This window comes from Alexandromys fortis, unplaced genomic scaffold (assembly GCF_014885135.2).
Source record: "Alexandromys fortis isolate MF-2015 unplaced genomic scaffold, M_Fortis_MF-2015_v1.1 scaffold_24, whole genome shotgun sequence".
Classification (NCBI taxonomy): Eukaryota; Metazoa; Chordata; class Mammalia; order Rodentia; family Cricetidae; genus Alexandromys; species Alexandromys fortis.
In genome coordinates this window covers 2315328-2335223 of record NW_026067906.1, presented here as the reverse complement: position 1 = coordinate 2335223, position 19896 = coordinate 2315328, and the positions used below count along the sequence as shown (strand labels likewise).

At 39.2% G+C, this 19896-nt stretch overlaps 1 protein-coding gene across 4 annotated transcripts in view; it reads right to left on the bottom strand.

Moving 5' to 3' along the window:
- Window positions 1-19896, bottom strand: part of Atp2b1 (ATPase plasma membrane Ca2+ transporting 1) — a 102080-nt gene that overhangs the window by 30307 nt on the left and 51877 nt on the right. For all 4 annotated transcript variants that reach the window (XM_050135441.1, XM_050135438.1, XM_050135439.1 and 1 more), the window contains exons 3-6: window positions 11599-11796; window positions 5820-6074; window positions 5603-5728; window positions 1913-2053 (exon numbers count right to left, since the gene is read on the bottom strand). In XM_050135441.1, coding sequence (XP_049991398.1) covers window positions 1913-2053; window positions 5603-5728; window positions 5820-6074; window positions 11599-11796 — 720 coding nt within the window. The remainder of the gene's footprint in view (window positions 1-1912; window positions 2054-5602; window positions 5729-5819; window positions 6075-11598; window positions 11797-19896) is intronic.

Genomic DNA, 19896 nt, shown 5'->3' with positions numbered 1-19896 from the left:
TGGGAAACCTGGAACGAGTACATCAGGGAAGAACAGAAGCTTGGGCTAGATGAAGCGATAGTAAGAGAACACCTAGCTACCGTCAGTGAGCTCAGGTCTGGACAGGAGAAAGCTACATTCTAGGCTGGCAAGCAAATGGACAGGGCACGGAGACAGATTAGCCTGGGCTGTGTCTGATTAGACGACTATGTAGTCAAGAGAATTGGAGGAGAGTTGGAGGGAAGGAGGAGAGAGAAGCGAAAAGTAAAAAAAGCTAAACAATGGTTTTGATGTTAATTCCTAGGGCTATTCCAGGCTGGACTAACAAAAGCACTTGGAAAAGACACTGGGGGACAAGGGCTTATCAGAAACGTTTCTGTAAGGTCAGAAAGATCAGTCATTAACACACTTCTTTTTTACAGGATCCAATGATGTTCGACTCCTGTGTATCAGGAGAGGAAAGAGCAAATGGAGTTTGATCACACACTTGCTACCCGATCAAGTTACACAACTCTCCATGAGGTCACTTTCCTAGCAGTAAGAGTAAGATAGGCGAAGATGGAGTGTGCAAACCACTCAGTAACCAGGTTTCAGCTACCAGGTTTCAAGAAGCCTGTGGTGGCTCATCAAGGGCTGCCTGCAGTACTGAAGTGGAGAAATCTAGAACAAAGGGCTAGCCACCCTCAACCTGAGGCACAACGTTTCACCTGTCCCAACCCAGGTGTTGGGAAATTAACACATGCCATGACGTTCTCTAACACTGAGCTACACTCTCAACCTAAAGAAATTTTCTAATACATTTTACTTAAAATAAGAACTTCACATGAAAATACAACGCAAAAAAAAAAAAAAAAAAACCCATGAAACTATTAGGAGCTCTGAGGCAAACCAGGTGCCATGGCTCATGTCTGTAAATACCAGTACTTTCAAGCAGGATGACTGCCTCAAGTTCAAGTCAACTTGGGCTACCCACTGAATTCTAGACTAGCCCAAGGCAGAATATGAAACCCTGGCTTAAAAATAGTTCATGCAAACATGCACCTCTACTGTGGGGCTGATTCTGGGTTCTAGGCTCAGCATGATAAACCACGGCAGCAAACTCCCAAAAAACAACAGATTAAAAACAATGATAGAGTACGGCAAGCCAGAATTTTAGCCAGGCAATTTTTTTTTAGATCTTAAAAGACGCAAGAAACCAAAATTTAGGCTTACATCCTAATGAAAATTAAATAAATCCAAATGATTACAGGACACTAACTGCTGCCAAGGCAAAGGAGAAGGAGTCCCTGAAAGGTCCCCCTGAGTGAGATGAACAGTGCAGAGGATACCAGGAAATGGTACAGGAGGGCATTCTAAAGAGGCATTCCCTGAACTTACATTCTGAGATGTCTGTGTGTTTATCCACTTGCTCTAAGAGCTCTGTGGATAAACTATATGCTATCAAAGTCTGCAGACAGATCTGGAGAGATAGCAGAAACAGTCAAAACGAAAGATCTTGACATCGAATGATGGGTCAGTATGTCAAGACAAGCAGAAAGTGTCAAAGTGCAGCCCTAGTCTGCGTGCAAACATTCACCATGTATGTATAGAATGGAATACAAGAAAGGCGAAAATCTGAAGATTAAAGACCAAGCGAGAGTAGGAAGGGAGAGTTGAATTCATAGTGATGATCAAATGAGCAGAGAAGAAACAGGATGAAGCCCAAACTGAAGTACTACTAAGTGTATGCTGACTCTGTCTCTTCCCGTGGTAGAGGGGTCTGGTGCACTAATGAAAACCATTTTTGCTCTTGAGAGTGCATCAGGTAATTAACATTACATTACATTTTCATATCACAGTCTCATGAAAGAGCTCTATTTCAGGACCAGTTCTGAAGATTCCCAGTCACTGTTATTTCCAAATACCAATTCTTACACCCAACTACTACACCTACTCTTCTTTTCTTTTTTCTTCTCATCTTTCTTTTCTTCTTCTTCACCTCCAGCTCCAAGTAAGGTAAAGATAATTCCAGTTTGAGAATTCACACCTACAGCTGTAACCACCATTCTTCCAGAGCCTTCCATTACATGAGTACCTATAACAACAGAGAACTTTGTAAAAAATTATAATAGCTTTCCCTCCAACAATTTCAAATTTCAGCCATACTGTTTTTAATAAACAAGATTTAATAAAGCACACTAATATATTAAAAAGCACACTAACATATTGAATCTTAAACTCTTGTGCTTAAAGCAGTCTACAATCAGTCATATGAGGTTAAACTTTTATTACCAAGTGACAAAAGGAAAATAACACATCAAATCCTTGTGTAAAATACCAGATTATAGTACCTATATTTCTTAAGATGTAATACAACTCATATTTCTCAAAAAAGCCTATAAGGGAAAAATTAGCACATTGCTTGGAATGTGTGAGTATTCAATGAAGTCAGTATTAGCTATAACATAAGAATGTAAGGGCAGGGGGGTTAGCATCTAAAAAAAAATATATTGTTCAAACAGAATTATGCTTATGCCCAGAATTCCACAGCACAAACATGTTCCCATACTTAACCCTAAACCTCTAACACAGGCTTTCAACTCAGCTTGCCAACGTTACTGACAGCTCCCTAACTTGTTTCTCTGCCTCTCTAGTTTATCCCTGTGTTTTAGTATTCCTACAGTGTAATTTAACATCCTTCTTAGGATTCAGTAATCTCCGACTCTAAACACTGCCTACTGGATCAAGCCCTGTATCTTCATTTGAGACTAACCAACCTTCTCAATTTTCTTGACGACAACTCTAACATAAAATTCCAATCCAGACAGCTAGGAACATAGATAGGAACAATGATTTCAGAACATGTCCTTCACAACAATCTTTCAAGTTGACAAACATTATTATAATTTTCTAGAAATTGGCCTAAAGTTATACAATTATCAAGAACGAGGCTAATATCCAATTTAGTACTGTCAGAAGATAATAGATACTTATGGTCACCAATTTCCTTAATACTCTCCAGTTTCCCCCACCGTCTTACACATCAAGTAGGTGTGGGTTATCTGTTAAATAAGATTGTAAAGTCCATGTATGCACTCCAGTCACTAGGATTCACATTTGGCTACAAATTATTGGGTAAATTATCCAAAGTGAACTTTCGAGGCCTTTGGTTTGTTATTGCTAAGAAACCAAACAAGAAAACACATCCTACATTCTTAGTGTTTTACTAATTACTGCATTTGTTGTCAGTGAAAATAAAAGGTAAGCATAGAAAATTCAGCAGGATAATATAAAAATGTATAAAAGACAATTTCTTTGAACAATTCTGGGTTTCTTCAGATTTGTTTTTGTGCTCTATTTTTCCTTAGTCCAAATCTGCTCAAATGTTAGCAGTGACCATGGTCAAGAAAAGTAAACAGTTTTTCTTCAGGTCCTATCCCACCACTAACCGAACACTGCTTTTAAAAATCTAAATTTAAGAAGCCAAGAACAGCAGTGAGAGATGGCATCATGAGAGTAAATTTAAAAATAAATGCATGTCATGGTTTTGGTACATTTTTAGAACAGGGAAATAAATGCAGAGAAACTTTCCCACCCGTACTGTGATAAGGGATTGTACAAAGTTATTTCAGTCTTTTCTTGAACATGGAAATTTATAGAGTTCTCTTGGTATCTTGGCATGTATATGTAAGGTTACCAGTCATCTTTGTCAGAAGACCAGAGCTCAGTTAAAGGGACCAGGTTGAAAGAGCTAAGCACTTGGTAAATGAACTACACATACAAAGCAGTCCATAAAGGCAGCACAAGGCTATCTCTGTTGACCCAACATAATAGCCAAGGAGTCTTCAGTGATAAGACTGGGACTCTCTTGTCCCCTTTGGAAGATTATGGGTCTTACCTCGTTAACACTGATTTTAGCTTCTTAGAAACATGGCAGAGTAGTAGTAAAATGAGTACACATTACTTACAGATATTATTCTTATACAAGTGATGATATGCATCCTCTGTATGAATTGTAAGGACATCAAACACTCAAATAGGATTAACACTCTAAGTGGCTAGGATACTGACAAGCAGCATACAAACCTTGAGGGTTATTTGTTTGTTTGTTTTTCCTGAGACAGCTTTGAAGTCTGTCTTAGAACTAGCTCTTGTAGACCAGGCTGGCCTCAAACTCACAGAAATCTACCTGCCTCTGCTTCCCAAGGGCTGGGATTAAAGGTATATGCCATCATTGTCTGACCCCAAATCTTGATTTTTTTTTTTTTTTGGATAAGACATTCCAATGTTATAATTGACACCTTTTCAAAAACTGAATGTATAGTTACTCTTGATTATGATTACTGTTTTTTTATTTTGCAGTAAGCTTTTATCACAATTACAAATTTTAAAAAGGTAATGGTTAATTTTAGGTTCTGCTCTGAAGCTATGATTACAACTTAACTTCTGAAGGTATTATATATATGTTTGACTTTGGTTCAATAAAGTCATGTTCAATCTATTAAAATATAAAGCTAACAAAGGCCTGAAAAAAATACAAATACAGCTGCTAAGCTATTAAAGTTATTAACTATCAAACCAGCAGAAATCTTCGATTTATAGACATTAGCATTCTATGAACATTTGAAGACAAATAGGTTAACGTTTGGCCTAAGTCCAATATTAAGTTAATCTAACACTATAGCTCTGACAAGTAATTTCATAAATGATTTAAAGATATTTTAAGATTGAAAGTAGGGAATCTCAAATTTAAATTAAAAAAACTGAGCATTCATTTTAGAGACAATCTGAGGCATTCTGGTATCTTTTCATTTAGTGTTTTAGTAGCAGCTTGTAATTGTTTTCATCGTCCTTTCAATTTCAATACCAAATAACCTTCGTTGATGTTATTACTCTTATGAATGACCACAAGTGTCCTGAGTAGTAGACATGTACACCTTCCTTTCCAACAGTACCCGCACCTATGCTGATCCTTCTTCTCCGTTCCTATAACGTGTAAATTCAAACTTATTTCTGACTGTACATGTGACTGTCACTCCAGTGTTCCTACTGTCAATTACTCATAGAACCTGACATAAACAGTTTACATTTCAGACAGATTATCTAACAGTTCAGTGAGGTAGTTGCTTATATAAACTTCAGACTTTTTTTTATTTTGTTTTGTTTCATTTTTCAAGATAGGGTTTCTCTGTGTAGCTTTGGAGCCTTGTCCTGGAATTCACTCTGTAGACCAGGCTGGCCTTGAACTCAAAGAGATCTGTTAAAGGTATATGCCAGCACCTTCTGGCCATAAACTTTAGGTTTTATTTAAAACAAAAACTAACTAGTTGTTTTTTTTTTTGCAAATCATCAGAGTGCATTTTTGTTTTAAACCCATAGTCATTCTTTAATATGACTTTGATAGTAGACAAGAATAAATGTGATATAGAAAAAGCATAATAGAGATCATTAAACTTATATTGGAGTTTTATCATTAACACCATCTTTCAAATTTCTTTACCTTTTGGATTCTATTCCCATTTATGAAATATACTATGTATTCCAAGATCTGCAATATACCTGTTACTGCTTAAAAATATTCATAGATTCTAAAGTTAATGTTTCCTTGGCTTTTAGTAAAACACTCAAGTTTATAAATTCATACCCGATAGAAGTAAGGGATCCTTATCTAGAGACTTCTTCACATGATCAGATTCACCAGTCAATGAACTCTCATCAATTTTCAGGTCATTGCCTTGAATCAGTATGCCGTCGGCCGGAAGAAGATCACCTGAAACAGAAGGCAATGATATGCTGAGCCGTCCACAAATTCAGCACAGCTCTGCATCTCACAGGTGGATGCGGTGCCCTGCGCGGCTTACCATACTTCACTTGGGCAATGTCTCCGACAGTAATGTCAGCTACCGGTATCTGGATGACTTGACTGCCCCGGATGACGGTGAACTTCTGCTCCTGCTCGATTCGACTTTGCAAACCTCGGAACTGTTTCTCCTTACTCCAGTCATTAAAAGCCGTCACTAACACCACACACACCACCGACAGGAGGATTGCAGCTCCTTCAATCCACCCGGTTTCACCCTCACCTTCTTCTTCGCCGACAGAGACTTCTCCACAAACTATTCGCAAAGAAACAAAATGGCAATTTCAAAAACCCAGTGACTACTTTCAGGTTTTTTACTTCATCAGTTTTACTCAGAGCTTTGAGCACCACTGAACTCAACCCCTCTACAAAGGTTCCTAATGAACCTTTCGGAGGGTGCCAGGAAGGAGGAAGCATGCGGAGAAGACCAAACTCCAGCCTCCAGGAAGTTCCAGGCATGCTTCTGCAATTTGTAAGGCTTCATTCCAGGTAGACCCAACGAAGTCAACATTTCAACTTCCACAATTTCAGCTTTCTATTGCCTGTCAGCCATGTCCACACTAAAGTCTATGAAGTGTGCAGCTGTGTGAAGTCTAAAGTGTGCACACCATAATTACACAGAGCTTTGTGGCTGAGACTGCCAAGGACCATCCAAGTCTTCAGCAACGCCTAAGGCTGTGGGGCTGTGACACTGATGCTGGCTGCTAGACTCATCAGGGTAGTGGGGGCTGAAGAAAGACAGGATGACCAATACCTTTTATTTGACTTTAAAAGGCAGGGTCTCTGTGTGTAGCTCTGGCTGACCTGGAACTGACTATGCAGACCAGGCTAAGCCAAAGTCACAGTTCCGGCTTTCACTTCTGCCTTCCTGGTGCTGGTATTAAAGGTTGTATTTAGGAATATATGTATATGCATATATGCACGTGACAATTAATGAAAAAAAGACGACAAGGAGGGGTATGAAAGGGCCTAGAGGGAAGAAAAGGAAAGGAGGAAAGGACGTTAAATAGTTATAATCTTCAAGAATAAAACCAAACCAAGGAAGAGGCTTGCCATTTTATAAGGGTTTCCTGGAGCATTTAAGGCTGTCTGGTACCATTTTATCAACAGTAGAAGAGTCACTTTCATAGCTGAAATCAAGCCTCTCATAGTTGATCACTAGATATACACAGTATCTAAATCCACAAGCCAATTCCACCTCAAGATGCCATTTTCTTTGCTCATCTGTAAGCAGCAACCGAGTCACATCTTCAAGCTAGTGGTCCGAAGTTAGTGCAGTCTACCCTGTTACTTCCTCTCCTGTGGTTAAGGACCCCTCGGAGTTATCCATGATGCTAGAATCAACGTCTTCCAAGTCTTTGCTACTGCTGATACTTTCCTCCATGAACCATGATGTCCTTTACGGCATCTTGGCTGATGAATTCTTTCCTTAGATTTTCAGTTTTCTTTTCCTTTGTCAAATTACCTAGGAAACGTGTTTCTTAAATAAAGATACCCCAAAATTACTTCCTGAGTCCATAGGCTGTAGAACAGATGATGAACAAGCAGATGTAGAAACATTCGTTTTACCATACACCTTCACTGGAGCTCTTGAGTGAACAGGTGCATTATTACTGAGCAATAGTATATAACACAATACATTAATATATAATTATATATAATTTAAGTATATGGTATTTTAAGTATTATAGTCCAAAAATGGATATATCCTATTCATCAATAACTTTATTGCTACAAACTGTCAATGATCATCCGAGTGTTCAATAGCTCCTTTTATTGTGGTGTTGCTGAGATGTGGAAAGCTGACTTTCATGCGTGTATAGATCGGTAAGCACAGGGAACCTCAACAGTGGGCTTGTTGGAATAGATGCACCATGAGCCAGGCTTTGCTATTCCATTTACAGAGCACAGGCAGAGTAGGCAAAATGAGCCTGCCCTTGGAAGCCGGGCACTGAAATCTTCTTTTGATGTGGGAGTGTCATATATCAATCTGTTGATTTCATTGGTTAAGTTATAATAAACCAACTGCTTGGCCTCAGCTTAGAACATAGATGGGAGGAGTAAACAGAATAGAATTCTGGGCGGAAGAGGAAGTGAGGTCAGACTCTGCTCTGCTCCCGAAGAGACGCCATGCTCAGCTCTCCCGGGTAGACGCGATAGCTCTGCACTCTGAGGCAGACGCATGAAGCTCAGATCCACGATGGACGGAGGCTAGAATCTTCCCGGTAAGCACACCTTGGGGTGCTTACACACATCATTAGAAATGGGCTAGACCAGGTGTGAGAATTAGCCTGTAAGGGCTAGAGTTCATGGGCCAAGCAGTTCTTTAAATGAATACAGTTTGTGTGTTGTTATTTCGGGCATGAGCTAGCCAAGCGGCCGGGGTGTTGGGGACGCAGCCCCGCCGCTGCTTCTTATTTCAACATTCTTTAACTGCCAACCCTCTGGTATTTTCTTCCCAGACAAGGCTGTTCCATTCACACTGAGATAGTCTTGTAGAGCCCACACTCCTCAGTGCCACCAGCTCCATCTTCTGCCAACGCGGTTCAGTGTCTGCATCGGCACCTGACCCTCAGGCTGGGATTAACCGAGAAGGGCCCTTTACTTAAGCCTCATGAACCAACCTCAGCCAGCTTCCAAGTTTTCTTCTGCAGCTTCCTTTCTTTTCTTAGTCCTCAGAGAATTAAAAACCAGGGGCTTGCTCTGGATTACATGTTGGCTGACAGGAATGCTGTGGCTGGCTTCATCTTCTACCCAGATCATTAACCTTTCTCTGTATCAGCACTAAAGCTGCTTTCCTTGGTTACCATTCGTGTTCACTAGAGTAACACTGTGCAGTTTCCCATAAGAAATTTCCCTTTGCACTTAAAATGTGGCTGTTTAGCAGGAGAGGCTATCTGCTATTATTACAGAGGGCAGACAAGATACAAGTAAAAAGCTAAAGGTGATGTACACCCGGCAAATCATTCTCAGTTTTACTACAGTGTGGTCACAGCTTGGCTTCTGTAGCACGCAGTTAAGCCGACTGAATCTTGTCTGTTACACCACATGACCCTACTGTGGCAGACACTACTTTAGGAAACCAAGGTAGTTAGGAAGCAAAGAAATACTGAGTTTCAGGTAAGGCGTCAATAATTAAGCATTTTAAGTTCAAATAAAGTGAGGCTGAATGAGCAGAGAAAGTTGGTCTAAGATGCCCACGACAGGTCAAATGGTTATCAGGGACCACCAGCATACAGATGGAAGGAAAGAGAATTCCAGGGGGAGACTGAAGTCAGTAGGAATTGTTGAAAAGCAGAAAGGTAAAGGACCTGGCCCTTGTTCGTTGGGGCTATAATCTAATCTAGTCTAAGACTGAGTCAGTGGTCCATGGCGATCCTCTGAAAAATGAAGAAGGGATACACACACAGGGAGTCTTGCTTGCTTTTCTTTGTGTTTCAGCTCCACAGCCCATGCAGGCTTCAAGCTCTCCGTCTTCCGGCTCAGTCTCCTACGCACTGGGTTACAGGTGTGTGCTACCATGCTGCCACTGACAATACCCTTTCCTGAAACTCAGCTTTGGGCGCTTACAAATTCACCAGAAGAGAGATCTATTCTTTGGAATACTACATGAGATTATGCTCTCTGAGCTGAACCGAAACGTCTGAAGCTACTGGTTGGACAAGGTGAGAAGAAAACTGAAACTAAATATGAGAAAATAAGCAACTGCAGAAATGATTAAGTGTATTGCAGAAGTGTGCAGAGACTGGACAAAGAAATTGGCATGTGAGGCTACAGGGCAATTACCAGTCTTGGAGAGGAACATGTGGAACGCTTGAGGAAGAAGGGATAAGCGTAAGATCCACTTGGGATGAAGTTAATAATCACACACACAAAAAAAATATTTTGGAAGCTATCAGAACTCAGCTTTCAGTGGGCACAAAGCATTCACTTATCTGAATTTGTCTTTTAATTATTTTCAGGCTGAAGAAATGACCATGTCACTGGGTACAATAACCAATTCAGGATTTACATATGTAAAGAGACCCCATACGCATTAGAGACTAACTCTGAATTAGATCACATCTGGATTCAAAAACACATAAAAGCTATGATAATTAGAATGTAATGGCCTCCATAAACTCATAAGGAGTGGCGCTATTAGGAGGTGTGGCCTTACTAGAAGAAGTATGTCATGTAGAGGTGGAATTGAGGTCTCATAAATGCCCAAGCCAAATCCAGTGTCTCAGTTCACTTCTTGCTGCCTTTGGACCAAGATGTAGAACTCTTAGCATCTTTTCTAGCACCATGTCTGACTGCATGCCATCATGTCCCACCATGATGAGATAATGGACTGAACCTATCCTGTCTTTTAACAGGGTGTGCCTGATTTTTATATGTACTTTCCCAATTGAGCCATCTCCTTTGCCCTAATGTAAGAATTTGACTCATTTATACCCTGAGAAATAATTACCACATCAAGTTAATCAATACTTTTAAACATTTCCACTTTAATTTAGCACATAGGGAATATCTATACCCTAAGTCACATAACCAAAAGTTCTTTGAGTCAGTCCTCAAGAGCAAGAGTAAAGGGTCCGCTTGAGAACAAAAAGTCTGAGAATCACTGACATCAGATACTAGTGACCCAAGGATTATCTATATGGCACACTCTTGTATTTCACATTGCCAAACAGTATTAGTTAGAAATACTATTAATGTAGATTTCTTTAAAGTCACTATGTTTCGATATGAAAAAGTATCGGGATGACAGCATACGGGTACACATACAACTCTTAAAAATAAAACAAAGTGCAACTACCAATTAACTTTCTACCATGGGACAAAAGCCTAGGTTTCATCAACTAGTTCTACTGGGTTGTGAAAAGGCTTTAGGATAACTAGATTGTCATCTCAGATGTACTAGGCAGAACTTCTAAGACATCTGAGGAGACACTTGACCTAGACTTTGCTCATAATAAACCTCACGCCACTAAAAATAAAAATTTCCTTATAGTCTTGGAAAAAACTGCTAGTAAATTTTTTGTATTAATTTTTAACTAAAATCTAGAATATCAATTTTCAATATTCTATAATAAAGGTTGGGTAATGGAAAACTGAAAAATTCAGTTGTATGTTTTAAGACATGCAAAAAGCATGCACACACACAAACAGATGACTACACACAGGCAAATATGGACATTTTAGAATTTGGAAGGATTCTGAGGTATTTTACAGTAAATTATTATTTACTTCTGATAACCTTGTCTTCAATTTTTTTTTCCACAAACAAAACAAACCACACACTAACTGCTTAAATAAAATTTTATTTGGTTTTTGCAAATACTCCCCAATTCAAAGACATGAAGTCTAACACCTTGATCTCATGCATTTGAGTATAAGGAAAAAATAATACCTTCCTCTCAAGTACTGCACTAAACCTGTGTGGAAGCATTTCTATATAAAACAAAATCAAAATGTAAAAACCCGAACCCTCAATATCAGGCTGTATCATACACGTGTAGTGCCCAGATGCCTAACTATGTTTACATATGACACATGCATGGAAGAGCAATTAAACTATGATTCCCTATATGGCACAGGAAACACTGAAACTCATGAGTTATTGTGAAAATCATTTGGGATAACATATTAGAAGTGCTTAGAACAGAGCCTAGCACACAGCAGTCAGTAAGTATTCCCTGGCTTTATTATTATTATTACTTATTACATATTAAGCAAATTCAGTGAACTAGCATCACATAAAACATCCCCCCCTCCCCCCGCCGCCATTTACTTACGTGCATTATCCCCTTCTGGAGGTTGATAAAAAGAAAGGCCCAATGATACTATGGCTGCAATTTCTAGTATAATTAAAGTTACATCTTGTAATGCTTCCCATACTAATTGGAGAAAGGTTTTTGGCTTCTTAGGAGGTATAAAGTTCTTTCCAAACACTGTTTCTCTTCTTTCTAAATCTGCAGGGTTTCCACTTAAACCTGATAAAAAAGAAACAAATTTGGGTGAAGTCTCACAACTCTAAAGTGAAGGTATCCACTCTTTCCAAGCATATTAATTTGTTACACTTTAGACTGATTCCCAGGCCCATAGCAGACCACGTCCTTGTGCTCTTTAGTCTAAACACACAGGTAAGTCAATGAGAAACACAGAGTTTTCCCTGAAGCATACATTTTAAGTAGCTAACCTAAGAGTGGATCACATGGGCTGGGATGAAGCTCAGTGGTAGAATGCCTGCAGCATGTGGAAGGGTTTGATCTCAGCACTGCAAAAACACCTTTTTAAAATAGCTTTAAAACTCTACTTTCACTTTCTTAGCTGCTTATTTTGACCATCCTTCTTATAGACGCCAAGATACCAGAACCTTTTATGACAATATGGTAGTTTTTTATGTTAATATATATTAATATATATGTTATTAATATATATGTTAATATATATTATTACACACACACAGCAGATTTCCTTTAGGTACTGAATGGTGGCTAGCTAATCAGTAAAACACTTTTTCTATACTTATTTACTTTTTAAACTTTTTTTTAGCTTATTTATGAAAGGCAGCAACAAAGCAAACAGGAAAGACCCACATTACTAGAAGGTTTGTGTCTTCAGTGTCTCAGTTCATCTCAATGCCCAGGTAAGCAGAAAGCTGAAGAGACATCAGACTGCACTGCTAGAACAAGAGACGAACATACAAATCCAGTATCACGATTGACTTTATTGAATGTTCCAAAAGAAGATTTGAGAATGTTCTTGCCAGATGTTAAAGATGGAGTCACCAGAACAAAAGCAGAGAAGACTGCAGTAATAAAGATGACACTGGAAGTCTGGGTAATTGTTTAGTCTCGTCAGTTACCTCATGTTGAGGAGGAAGGAGGATGAGTTCTAGTCTGCCCTGTGCTGGTCTCCACTATCTAAGAAATGTGTATAAATATATTTTTTTTAAAACTCATACTGAATGGAAATTATCACTGATCATAAAATTAACACCTGATTAGTTTTAAACATTACCATTATAACTATAAAACAGGTCAAATCTATCTTTTAATAGCTACAGATAATGTTTTATGTTAACATTGAAAAGTCACAAAGTTAAAGAAAGCAAAATGAAAAGGAGGCAGCTCTAAGGATTCCTGATTCTTCTAAACATCATACATGGTTAGGTGGGCTATGGTGGGTCACACCTTTAATCCAGGCACCTGGGAGACAGAGGCGGTGGAGCTCTGGGAGTTCCAGGACAGTCAGAGCTGTCATACAAGGAAACTCACTCCCACAAAACCCATCATATATGGTTAAGCATATGCTTACAACCCTCAACAATGAGGCTGCTGGGGAATCAGAAGACCTAAGATACATGTCCCATACTGAAATCTTGTGTCACTTTGCCTCTCGGAGGCTGCAGGAGTGGGGGATGGGGGTAGGGGAAGCTGTACTCTTTGTTGGAATAATTTACAAGGTTGTTTTAAAGACAAGGAGAGGGCATTAAGTTTGTAAATCATAAATTACAGGGTAAAGTTTATTATGTAGAGAGAAGACAGGTTACAAATTTGAGTACTACTAAGTTTCAAGCCCATTTGGAATAAAATCTTTAATTTTATAGATTTAATAATCTTAATATCATGAAGTGGAGCTTTGTGAATTGCCCAAATATGCTATTTATTGATTATTAACTACTTACAGACACTGTTCCACATGCTGGGGGGCCAGTTCTACACTCAGCAAGTGTAAATTACATTGGAGAGAGAGACAAACACAAAGTTAAAATTAAGAAATTTAAGATACCTATAATTCAGTAAAAATGGTTTTTAAACGGCCACCAGAATTCTCTCAGTGGACACTAGCCTTTCTAACAAACCACCATCTAAATGAGTCTGAATGATGAAGAGTCAACCATGAGAAAACCAGAACAAAGCATTTCCAGTAGCATAAATGCAAAGGCCAGACAGAGATCAAAGCAAGGTTTAGTTAGGAACCAGAAAGTAAACCATTGCGCTAAGGTTCAGTGATCAAGGAGGAAAGAAAGAATGGGTCAAAAAGAAAGAAAGGAAAAAAAAAAAAAAACCCAGAGCCCAGATCACAAGGGAGTTCACGGAAGACCATTTATTACTCACTTTAACAGGGATGGAAACTACCTGAAGGTTTTAAGGCAGGGAAGTGATAACTAGTGTACAATTAGAAAGGTCATTTACACTGCCATGTTGGAGTGCTTCAGGGAAAAGACCAGTGAGGCTGTGGTACAAAGAGACAAAAGTGCTTGATTCTGGGTTTTGGATGCAGAGGCTGAGAGGAGTAACTGGATCTGCCAGGTACTTGGAAAGAGATCAGACAAGATGAGGAATGATTGGATGTGGGATGAAAGGGCGTGAGAATAACGAATGGTATCTAGAACTAACTTTTAACATTTAATTTTTTCTTTTTTCTTTTTGCACATGAATTTGAATGGGGGTGGTTTAATGGAATGTTTGAAGATGGTGGGTTTAACTGAAAAGCACAGCTAATGTGTGTGTGCATGTGAGTGGGTGGTGGTTATTTTACCAAGTAGGGCAGGCCTGGGGAACTGCTGGGCTAGTTAAAGGGGAAGGAGGAATTAATAGTTCTGTTTTGTAGATGTGAGCAATCAAGTGGCTGTATCTAGTAAGCAGACTGCTAGTCCCAATCAGAATTTCTGTGCAAAGTTTGAAACAGAGGGTTAGCAACACACAAGGATTCTGGAGACACTGGCTCCATGAGAGCTTCCTGAAAGACAGAATAAGCAGGCATGAAGGATAAAATGAAGTGTGCAGGGGAAGGATGCACACCAAGACATACCCCAGGGCAGAAGGAAGCTGGTCTGAGCAGTACTAAAGCTTTTCATAAGAAAAAGGTTTAAAAGATGACGCTGCTGTGATATGAGAAGGCACAGTAAGATAAAGGCAGAAAACTATTTTCTCTCATCAGACAAAAGACAATGACCTTGATTAAGAACCTTCCTGTAGCAAAGTGTGGAAGAAAGTTTGATTAGCAGGAATTGAACAGACAATAATAATGAGCAAGTAGAAACAGCAATATCCATTGCCCCCACCCCAATTATGATACAATGGGAAGAAATATACTGGAAAAATGACTTAAAGTGTGTATTATTTGTATTTTGTGTTTTCAAGGATGGGTGGTGATATTAAAGCAAGGTATCTACCAAAGAAAATGAGAAAAATTGAGTAGATGACAGAAATGACAGAGGAAATCATGATTATTATTAAAGTAAGACCTGTCATGAGGAAAGAAGGGATGGAATTCAGGCTCAGGGTATCAGTCTGACAAAGATCAGGAAGATGTTGCCACTTCAAGAACAGTACAGTGGGTGATGAAACTTCTTGGCCTTAGTTTTTAAACTACAGAAGTAACAAAATATTAAAAATAACATCAAGAAGCCGGGCAGTGGTGGCGCACGCCTTTAATCTCAGCACTCGGGAGGCAGAGGCAGGCGGATCTCTGGGAGTTTGAGGCCAGCCTCAAACTACAAGAGCTAGTGCCAGGACAGGCTCCAAAAGCTACAGAGAAACCCTGTCTCGAAAACAAAAAAAAGAAAAAAAACATCAATAAATACAATAAAAACTCTGCTGAGTTTCATGAGCTTGGCTGATTAGAGCACAGTGGCAACCAGGTCAAGGTCAAGCACAGGATTGATCTTCTAATAGCACAGTTAGCTTCATAAAGAAAAAATACAACCACAACTCATACAAAGCAGCATCAAAATTGTACACTTTACATGTCTGTATCCATCAAGGTAGGGAGTAAAAATAGCCTAAAATTGATCCTATGAACAGACAATATAGATCATCAGTACTATCTACCTGACACTTCAACGGAGAAACAGAACAAAACTCAATTATATTAAGCCACTTATATCAAGAGAATACAGCATCTCAACAGCTGATTCCACGTTATGAAAGGGGGAAGTTTGTTGCAGTGTTTGAAGCAGGTGGGTTTAGCTGAAAATCAGGGCTAATACATTGCACATACAACCAGAAACTGTGACTATGGATGTATATATGTGTACACATACACATATGGGATTGTGGGACGGCTATAGTGAAGGTGACTACCCTATGTGGGAGGAAGGATGCAGACTAAAAAGTATATGGAAATGTGCTCCTTGTCTCAGCATTGAAAGAGGAGGCGATCCCTCACCTGCCCTCAAACTACAGATCCACCCGTCTAAAGTCAGATTTAGTATTCTTTCCCATATGGTACATGCGCTAGGTATTATGGAAAGGTTCCTGGCTCTTGACCTTAACAAACTCAGTATGGTAGGGGTGACTAACAAGCAACCACCCAGACACACCCAGTATATGACATATTAGATGGCACTGGAGGACATACTACAGGAATCCATGTGGGGAAACGAATCCAAACAACGTCTGCTGTTCCCAACATGAAGAATCAGAAACAGGAAAGGGGGATCAACTTAGCAATGTCAGGTAGAGCAGATCACGAGGAGAGCTGCAGGTCTCCCCCCGAGAAGTCTAAGGGTCACTACAAAAGCAATGAGAAACTATTCGGCTTTACGAGAAAAAATGACAGTGTATGGAAGAGGCATCAATTATGACTCTAGCTGAATTTTCATACGACAAGACAGTGAATCCCACCCACAGGGTAAACTGACCACAGCAGGGAAGGAGACCCTGTTTGTAAAGAGAAAGTTAGGAGTTATTGTTTTCAAGACTTAAGACCACTTGAGAATGGGGGGAAATTTTCACATCAACGTCAAAGTAGCAACATGGGTAACAGTTTCAGTAAAAAGGTTTTAAGAGTTTCAGTAAATTGAGATGTGGGGAAAGGATGAGGAATTGGGGCTTCCTGGGTTGGAACTGCTAACATGGGAACCACCAGCACCCAGGTGATGGCTCGTGAAGTCAAAGGTAATAGCAACGGATGGCTTTGTCCAAAGCACCAATCACCAGAAACCTGCATAACAGTAACAGCCTAGGAGGGGAGCAACAACGTCTAATAGCAAGAAGAACTCCAGGAATATGTTGGGGAGACGGAGAGGGAGTATTTGAAAAGGAATTCAATCTACTGTTACCTAAAACTTAAACTTGGAAGCACAACAGACAACCAAGGACATTCTACTTCAGGCTCATGTTATGACTTTTAAAATTATATCCATGCTACTAGATGGAGAACTAGTGAAAACAACCTTTAAAAAAATCTCTAAGAAACAAAAACAAGTGACCAGCACAGGCACTAAAATAACATGCAATTCTCTACTACAGTGTCAATACATTTCTAGGACAAGGTCATGCAGGATCACAGAACTCACAAGCACAAAACCATACATGCTAGCACACCGTGACCATACAAACACTGGCTGAACGTCTGTACTAATCTGTAAAGTCAAGCACAAACCATGGGACATCAGAGCATTTTTGTACTAGCCTGTTAAGTCAATAGTGATTTATCCCTAGGGGAAAGTCAGTTTTCTCAAAGAGTTAAAATATATCACAACACGGAGACATGGTCAAAGTCCGGCAGTACAAGCGACTTACATCTAGGGAGTGCAAACATGAACTGTCACTTAAAACATGGAAACTAGGCAACCAGCGACAATGGCTATTGATCCTATCCTGCTTCCCAACGTATCCTCTTTGTTGCTCTCTGTAGTCATCTTTTGCCTCCTTTGCTTTTTTTTTTAACCCTTCTTTTACCTAATCTCGACAATCGTTATTTAAAGAGTTCAGTTTTACTTGACTTCTCCCCTTTGTGGTGCAAGAAGCCATGCTTATTAACTCAGCATCTGTCTTTAATTTTGATGACTTCACTGTTCTACTACTGCGTTTAGTGTGGTATTACTGCATGGCAAATACGACACTGGAGCTAGAGGCCTGCATTCCCGAATCTACAGCAGTCTACTCTGCCATCCAATGTAGAGCACAAGACAGATAGCACAGGGTTAAAGCAGAGAAGACAGGGAAGCAACTGTGAAAACTAAAGGACTGAGAAACGGGATTTAGAGTATGCACAAGAGAGTCAATACAGGAAAATACAATACAAGAGAAAAGGACTTTAAAATAATCTTATGCGTTAGGATGTTAGATTGTTCTGACATAAAACTACACTCTGAGATACATGCTTGCTCTAAAAGAGGTAAAAGATATACAAATATGACATTTCAAGTCTCAACTTCATTTTACCCTGAACTTTTAATTTCAATCCCCTCAAGAATTATGATGGTTAATCAAAAAAGATGGAAAAAATCTCAGTAAGCTCAAACACGTTCTACTGGTCAACACATTAGTCATATTCTTGAGAACAGGTTCAAAGAGTCCATTTTTAGAGGACACGTGGTAAGTTAGTGGGACAAATGAGGAAGTAACACAGCTGCCTGGATAGGAAGGACATCTTTTTAAAGGATGTAGTACTGAAACCACAGCCTGGATTGTGAACACTTCCCTGAGGCCGTTCCCTCACCTCCCCACCACCAAGTACCAAGTGAAAGAGTACCTCTGCCATGAACTCTTGCTAATCATTACTGCTTCCTTATACCTCAAAGCCAACAGGCCAAGGAATCATGATAAGAATCCTTAAAACTTAAGCCAAAATGAACCTTTCTTCCTTTCAGTGTTGACTACCTGAAATATTTTGTCATTGACAGCAAGTTGACACATGAAACCGTTTATCTATCACGTAACTCCAAAAATAAGTTTGTTTTTTCACTGGGGGAAAATCTACTAAGAAGAGAACAAAGGCTTCTCTTTCTCAGTATCTCAGCTCACGTATAAGTTATAAGAATTGAACTTTGATAGAAAGCAGTACACTGTGTCAGCTAAAGCATCTATTCAGAATGAGACCACAGCTAAAGTGACCTTGGGCTTTTGACCTTTTTTGGGTGAGGAGTGGCATTCTTGCCTATAACCTAGGATAAAGGAGTTTTAAGGATAAAATTAATATTTATAAGAAAGTACAAATAACCAACTTAGCACAAAAATGTTACCTAATGTAAGTGCTATAGTTTCTGCTGTTGCTATTCCTAAGAAATGTCTTGAGTTGCTCCTGAAGACATTACACAATCTAACACAGGCATCTCCAGCACAACTGATTCCCTTTCCCATTCACGGCTCTCACGGTAAATGCACTAGCACTGTAAATTTAATTTAGTCACTATACATCTAACTTGGTCAATTGTCTGTCTCCCTTTTCTGAAAATAAAGTGCAGATCTTTACTTTATTCATGCATATAAGCCCGGGGCCTAGAAAAGTACCTGCTACATAGCAGACACTTTCTAATACTATACTCACGCAAATTTATATTTCAGTAAAACTTCTGAGTGCTAGATGTAACTTGATTTTACACTTAGAATTTTCTTCTAACAACTGCCAATGCCTTTCCGTTTTAGGGAAATATACGGAATCTATGAACACATGAGGACACCAGGTCTGATCAAAGGCTGAGCCAGGAATGAGTCATAAACAAAGGGGCAGAAGGGACAGGGAGTATCTGTAGTTTCAGCAATACAACCCACGTCCTTTGAAGAAACATTTCAGTTCTCATTTTCCCTGAATATGAATTCTTCTAACAACAAGATATTTACTGTCTAGACACACCCTTGGCTACATGAGCCCCAGCTGCTTACTTTTAATCCTGACTCATTATGATTTGGCTGGTTCATCAGTGACACAATGTTAGACTTTGGAGTGAAATATTTCTAATAAGTGAAAGCTATGAAAAGTCCTTTGGCAATATTTCTATGAAGTTTGTGCCATTTTGGTTCCATTTCAGTAACTATAAACACAAATATAATGCTTACATTGAACCATTTTGTAATTTTTAAAAGGAACATTTCAAAATGACAAATTAATTTATATAGGAGCTGTAAAGACCAGTTTGTACAAATTTTAGCAAACATTCATTCACAGTAGTATGAAGAATGTGATCAAGAACTCTGTAAAACTAGAAGAGGGAAAAAATGCATAACTTCATTTAATGCCCCAAGGCACAAACAATAAAGATAAAATGTTAAGTGTTAATTCAGTTCCCTAGAGACCATTCATGGCTTCTATCATGATGTCAAGAGTAAATAATCTCTTCTTCCCAGAATTTAAGA